The following is a 6,910-nucleotide window of genomic DNA, read 5'->3' on the forward strand; positions in this document are numbered from 1 at the left end:
TAAAAAGAACGAATTTTTGGTTATAAACGCAGATTAGTTCATTTTTTATTAGTGTTTTCTTAAAAATCTTTTAAAAAAAATAATTTTTAGGTATTCGACCTACCTGACCCAAAAGGCCGATGGCGACTCTCAAATTATTTTCAAAACTATTTATTCACATCAATTTTACAGCCAAATTTAAAATTTCGTGCCCGGACGAAAACCGGTTACAACAAGTAGCTTCACTTTCCCGTCCAAAGATCCCCCGTATTAGCCGAACATGGAAAACAAAAACAGAGGCACAGATCCAATACACGCTCACACAGGAGTTCATATTCATGAATGTATCAACATGACACCAAATGCATGAATGGTATTGATGAAAAATATATATAACACACATCAAACTGTCAATGACAAAGCTTCCTATTTCCTAAGGGTGAGTACCCTTGTCTGATTCAACAACAGAGAATTCAGATGAAAAAAACAATTACACTTTCTATAAATCCAAAACACACACACACAAGGACAAGTACTTGGAAATATCCTCAATTTCCTGTGGGTGTTTTTTGCATGGTTAGACCCAGGGTTTCAAATCACAGTCCGAAAACGTGATAGCGCCCCGCGAAATAGCGGTTTCGCCGTCATCCGAGTTACCCGCTACACCCGCAACGGCCATAATCATGGTAAACCCAAAATGACCGAAAATACGACCGCGACTTCGATTTGAAACCCTGATTAGACCCTTAATTAACACTTGCTCAATCTTATCATAACGTACTGATTATGTATGTGTATCAAGATATCTTCTTTGAACAATTCTACCGTGTCTTGCATTAAACTTAAGAAAGTGAAAGTTGAGTGTTAATTTCGTGCAAGCCTTTACAATCTGATTTCTTTTCATCACCAATTCCAATATTTCGGCTTAATCTTAACTGTAGATCAGGTAACCATTCCATATCCTTCATCACTTTATCTTGATTCATCTGCATATCAAATAAAGATAAAAAAAAATCATTTATAACTTATAAAATATCAGATTCTAAGATGGAATTTAAATGTATAAAATAAAAGTTCATCGATGATTACTACCTTCATCAAAAGTGAGGCGTCAAACTCGGATTTATAAACATCAACTTTGCTCAAGAAATCAAGCTTGTTGGAAAGGAACTGCCCAACAATGTTGTTGTTTCCTAGGTTGTCCTCATTGGGTCTATATGCGTCCTTGCAGTTAACTTCCGATCTATTACAGATCGTATGGAAAGGATGCCACCTCTTCTCTCCCAGAACCCGGCCTGGTCTCATGGGTCCCATTCGCATAAGCCCTTCATTGTTGAAGGCAGGCTTTGGGAAACCATTTTCTTCTCCACCACCATTGCTCATCAAGGAATTTAGCGGCAAGTGGTGCCTACTAAAACAAAAAGTGTCCTAATGAGATTAAAACCAATAGTTGTATAAAAATAACTATAACCTTTTGATAGATCAGTATGAATCCAATTCATTGTTACCTGGGAAAGCTGGGTTTGAAATCTAGTGGCCGTCGGTAAAGAGGAGTTGGTGTGATGTTATTTTCAAGAGACTCAACGGCTAAGACAATTCCACCATTTTCCATTCTGAAATGTTGACGAGGACCGGAGCCTACGGCGGCGGCTTGCTGCAACAATATGCTCCGAAACTCTTCCCTTCCTTTTACTGATCGATTAGTTTTGATTAAAACTGTAAAAATACAAGAAAACGAAAATTTCAAAGCTTTATTAGTCCAATATCATCAAAATTGATGAATTTTACTTAAATAATTATTGAGATACTATATTTTTAAGATAAATATCATAATTTAAACTTACATAAAATAGAAAAATATTGACATATTTGATCACTCAATCAATTAATAATTATGCCTGAATCTTGTTATTACCAAACGATGCTATACATCAAATGAGTCCAAGGAAAAAAGAATTCACCTTGTCCAGTCTCATCAAGCTTCTTACTTCTATACATCTGAAACAAAAACAAAAATAGAGATAGAAGAAGAAGAAGAAGAAGAAAGGATCAATTGAAAATGTTGAAAAAAGAAATCAGAATTAAAAGTGGGTTTTCTTCTGCTTGTGGCACCTGCAAATGACTTTTTACATGGGCAATGCTAAGTCCCTTCACATTCATCAATTGAAGAACTAACTTCGGAGTTGCTACTGAAAAAAAAAATTATTAAATCAAAGATGAAGAGAGTCAGAAAGAAGAAGAAATTAAGAAAGAAAGCAATGTGTGAAAGAACTGACTGTCTTGTCCACCGAGTCTTTCAACAGCATGCACAAAAGAGAGATGCAGATCAGGAGTCCACCGAAGCCGAGGCAGCTTTGACCTAACGTATTGCCTCACTCTTCTTCTATCATTATTATTATTATTATTATTGCCTCCATTGTTATTGCTGCAACTTCCCTCACTTCTCTTCTCAATCTCATCCTCTTCAACACTGACTTCACTCTCCTTCCCAACATTCTCATCCTCATCCTCTTCGCTCACAGCATCTTCATTCAAGTCAAAGCTCGTCCACTTTTGGGAACATACATCACCGTCAACCCTTCTTTCCTCTTCATTCATCTCCTTCATGTCTTCTGTCATCGCTTTCTGTTTATTCTACACATCCAATGGCTTCAAATAAGTGAAAACCAACCGAGGCTGCCTATTAGTAGAAATCTAATTAAAGGTTCCATGTTCGTAGTTTTATTCACCTTAAATCAACGTTTACTTACCTACTCACATTCAAGTGCCTATGAGTATCCAATGTGTACAAGTTCAAGTCTGGTGTCAAAAACACTATAATATGTAATCAAAATGCAATAAGTAGCAATGCCCAACATTAGCAATATTTTTTTAAAAAGATTCGAGTGCAACCCTTGGATATTACGGGATGTGACTGTGAGGACTTTTTTTTTCTTCTTCTAGGTGATGGGTTTAACTGCACACACTTATTAAGCATCTTCAACTAACAGCAACATTTATTGGGTGGAAACCATCGCATAAACATCATCACCCACCTTTGTAAATGAAAGTAGTTTCGAATTTACGAGTTCTGGTTATGACAGAATGTGGTGTTTTGTTCAGCCAAATTTAAACCTAGAGAAATCACAACAATATTCTACCTGCTTGGCTGCTTCTCTCTCTGTGAAACCATTATTTATTACTGAACAGCATTAAAGCGTGAAAACAAGAATAGAAGGTCTACAGTGTCAGACTTACATATTGATCTGAAGTTTAATCAAGAGAGACAATGAATCCAACCTATAATTTCTGCAAAAACTGAGTTGACAAAGTGAATAAAAGATGAGATAGTTCCAACCTATTATGTGGCATTACAAACTAAAACATCAGAACGAATTGTGTAATAAATAAATCTGCCATTGTGTAGGAAAAAAGTAGTGGATTTCAGTTTCTGATATCAAATAGGAGTAAATCATGAAAAAATTTATAATGTCATCTTTATTTTAATAAAAAAAAAAGTACTAGAACTTGTTTTTTTTTCTAAGCTCTGAATTCAGATGAGTACGATTATTTAACATAAGGATAAGAGACAGAAAATGGGAGAAGTGTCATCTGTAAAGCTCGTTTGTATTTATATTTTATGGTGATGAACTTGAGTACTTGAGTTCGTATATATGAAAAAAAAAATAAAGCGTGGAATCCAATGAAAAGCTGGAGCTAAATTTAATTGAGACTCGAGTTGAGATTTACTAGCATTTACCAGTCCTTTATAAAATAATTTTAGGTGCAGATTGAATGGGAAAAGAATCAGTATTATGATAATAAAAGCTTGTTTCAGAAATGTTCGATTTCTGAAGAACTTGAAATAAGCAGTTCATCTCTAAGACTATGATACTATTACAACATCATCACTCATCATTCCAGAAGATCCTTTCATAAAATATAGCTTCAAAATTTTGAAAGAGAAAAAAAAAAAGACTATCGATCCAAAGACACAGAAAAAAAACAACACTAGTTAACCTAAATGATTTTCAAGCAGAAAATATGTAAGCCAAAGAAAAAACAATCAATTCCTCACGGATACCAACCATTGATGCAGAAGATCCCTGAAGCCAATATTTCTTCCAAGTTGTTGATCATCACATAATCCTTCAACTTGAGAGAATTGTTAAGCAATATACATATATAAAGAGAGAGAGAGAAAGGAAGAAGAAAAAGAAGCTTGAGGGCAAGGTTTTTACAACTTGGTTCGACGATATATGTATTTGGGTATCATTGAACCGTGCAGTTTAAGTCATCAAATTATATAAGATCTTCATCTTCATAGTCTTGACGAAAAGGCACATATCAACGTCGTTTTGATACTCCACATGTTTTTTTTTTGCTCGACAAATGTGATTTATAATAGAATCATGAAGCCTACGCTTGATTAGAGTGTCTCGTTAAAAACTTTCCTAATCCTGAGCGGAGTAAAATAGTACACTGACAACCAGAGATAGCACCCCAATACAAAATCTTAAAACAAAACATCATAACTGTAACACAATTAATACAATTAAGCAACCCCTAAAGACTCAAAATAAACAAAACAGTAAAGACAAAACATTTCGCCTCATACACATAACATAAGCACTCTGTGCCACAGGTCTCACCACCAAGCCTTGAAAAGATCCTCGCGAGACATTCCACCTTTTGCCAAGCAGACCGCCAATGCATTATCCGATCGAGCAACATGAGAAAAATGAATATTGCGAATTCTGGACACCAGTTGATCGATACTAATAAACAAATCCCACCAGTTGATCGATACTTATAAACAAATCCCACCAGATTCGAGGACGATGAAACATATCGAGTAACCAATGAACACAATTCGGAGTCAATCTCCACAATTAAAAAGACTTTCTCAATCAATCCTGCTTCTTCGAAAACCTCTAGAGCTGTTATAATTGCCAAGATTACAGCAAAATCATTTCCTTTAGGAGGAGAGGGACCCGAAAACATAGCATGAATATCTCCCTTCCACGAGCGAAGGAAACCTCCGCAACCTGCTGAAACTGGATTTGGAACACCTCCTACACTGAATTTTGAAGCTCCAGGAGGTGGGGCTTCCCATGGCGTCAAGCAAACTGAACTCGAAGCACTAACATTACATGGCCTAAGCCACCAATCATCCACATTCACCTGTAAGTCATCTTTTGATGCTTTCAGCCATGCAAGAGCTCTTAACTTTGTAATAAAAAACAAATCCTTCATACTTGCAGATTTTCCTTCGAAAATTATATCATTTCTTATCAACTAGATACTCCATGCAAAAGCTCTTAACTTTTTAATAAAAACAAACCCTTCATACTTGCAGATTTTCCTTCGAAAATTATATCATTGATACTCCACATGTTATCATTACAATGCAAAACCGTAGTCTTGTCATCACAGATGGAACTGTTGCAGACATCATGTGACTATTCCGTCCTTTTTTTATATAATTTATTTTCCTTATTTCTATGAGTTGAATATTGAATTCTCCTGTTTGACAGTTGTCTCTCTGTAGAAAACAACTGATTAAAAAACACTTTCTTTCTTTGGTGATTAAACTAATTGTTTGACCTTTGGTTAATAAGATCTTAAGAGGAACTATATCCTCTCGTTTTTAGTATCGTGATTAACCAATAGGGTTACTTTTTACATGATAATTAAATATATTTTTTTAAGAAAGGATGGGACCATTTCTTCATCAACCCATCAATTTCTTCCAACCTAAACAAGACTTTTTTATGTTTTATTTTTAATTCTTCTTAAATCATAATAGCAGTACCCTTGTCTTATCCCCATGAGAGTCCACAATCCACATCTTTAATTTTCAGCGCAAATATAAGTTGTGTGACTTTGAATATATATAAGAGCTAGGATATATTTCTAAATTATAAAATTAAAAATTTTATATTAAAATCAATAGTTGAAATTATATTTAAGGTGTAAATTTTAAACATATAATTATTCCCCATTTTCACTCCTAATATTAAGGAGTAAATTTTAATTTCAAACATTGATTTTTATTTATTTAATAATTATAAATAATTTTTATATTGTGTAAATATATTCTAATTATATTCATTATATTTTCAATTACGAGAAAATAGATTTGGTCGTTCTTCTAACACTAGAATTATTGTGGGGTCGAAAATGGCGAGCAAGAGCTCCAGACTTTGTCAATTTTGGGGGGTCTAGTCTATTGTATTCAAACAAGTAGCCCTCAATCATTTTCCCATTTTTTTTCAATTCTTAAGCAGCAGAGCAATGGAGAACATTAATTTAGAAAATTAATTTAATGAATTGAATGAGCTTTAATTGCAAATCTATATTTCAACATCTTCTTTCACCTCATTGGGAAAGGGAGGAAAGAGAGTGGGTGAACTTAATGTGTTTGGATTCTTATAATACGTTACCAATTAAAATTAGGATGAGGGCCTAGGGGCTTAGGGCATGAATTGGTCAAAATAATTTTAGCTTTTAGCCTTATAAACGCTTCACCATACACTTAACTGTCACAACAAAAAGGGGACTGCCGATATTTAATATTTCAAAAAGGTTTACCTTAAGAGGCTGAGCTGCAGATGGTGATTTGGACTGTTTTTGTTTTCTTCTCTTAAAAGGGTATTAGGTTTGGCTAATGACACCCAAATATGGCCTGGTAATGTGTGACATGTTCGTTTGTATTATTATTTTATTGTTCCAAATTGAACACCAAAGTAAGATGCTTTTCGGACAAAAACAACTCGGAACTCCTTGTTTGTTTCTTGTCTGCTCCTTTGCATGAGGAGTTGACATGCATTTCTTTTCTTTTCTTTTTGTTTTGTTTTAAACCATGCGAATCTGGATCATTTCATGGATGAACTTCACGTGGCATCAATATTCAGTAGCTCAGTGCCCGTCATCAGAGACGGACGCTGAT

The 6,910-nt window shown here is 34.6% G+C and overlaps 1 protein-coding gene across 1 annotated transcript; it reads right to left on the reverse strand.

The window, feature by feature from the left end:
- Positions 1-821: 821 nt before the first annotated feature.
- Positions 822-2,609, reverse strand: LOC120131575. Its single transcript, XM_039148532.1, has 6 exons — positions 2,256-2,609; positions 2,092-2,168; positions 1,941-1,977; positions 1,488-1,695; positions 1,072-1,387; positions 822-965 (listed from the first exon to the last, which is right to left on the reverse strand). The coding sequence occupies exons 1-6, from the start codon at positions 2,596-2,598 to the stop codon at positions 822-824; spliced, it is 1,125 nt and encodes a 374-aa protein (XP_039004463.1). The 5' UTR covers positions 2,599-2,609.
- Between the last annotated feature and the right edge of the window lie 4,301 nt (positions 2,610-6,910).

Source organism: Hibiscus syriacus, unplaced genomic scaffold (assembly GCF_006381635.1).
Source record: "Hibiscus syriacus cultivar Baekdansim isolate YM2019G1 unplaced genomic scaffold, ASM638163v2 tig00110556_pilon, whole genome shotgun sequence".
Classification (NCBI taxonomy): domain Eukaryota; kingdom Viridiplantae; phylum Streptophyta; class Magnoliopsida; order Malvales; family Malvaceae; genus Hibiscus; species Hibiscus syriacus.

Excerpts from the sequence above, each read along its gene's own strand:
- LOC120131575 (XM_039148532.1), bottom strand. The coding sequence starts at position 2,598 with ATGACAGAAGACATGAAGGAGATGAATGAAGAGGAAAGAAGGGTTGAC. Across the intron at positions 2,169-2,255 it reads AAGACTCGGTGGACAAGACA|TAGCAACTCCGAAGTTAGTT; the intron begins GTCAGTTCTTTC and ends TTTTTTTTTCAG. Across the intron at positions 1,978-2,091 it reads ATGTAAAAAGTCATTTGCAG|ATGTATAGAAGTAAGAAGCT; the intron begins GTGCCACAAGCA and ends TTTTTGTTTCAG.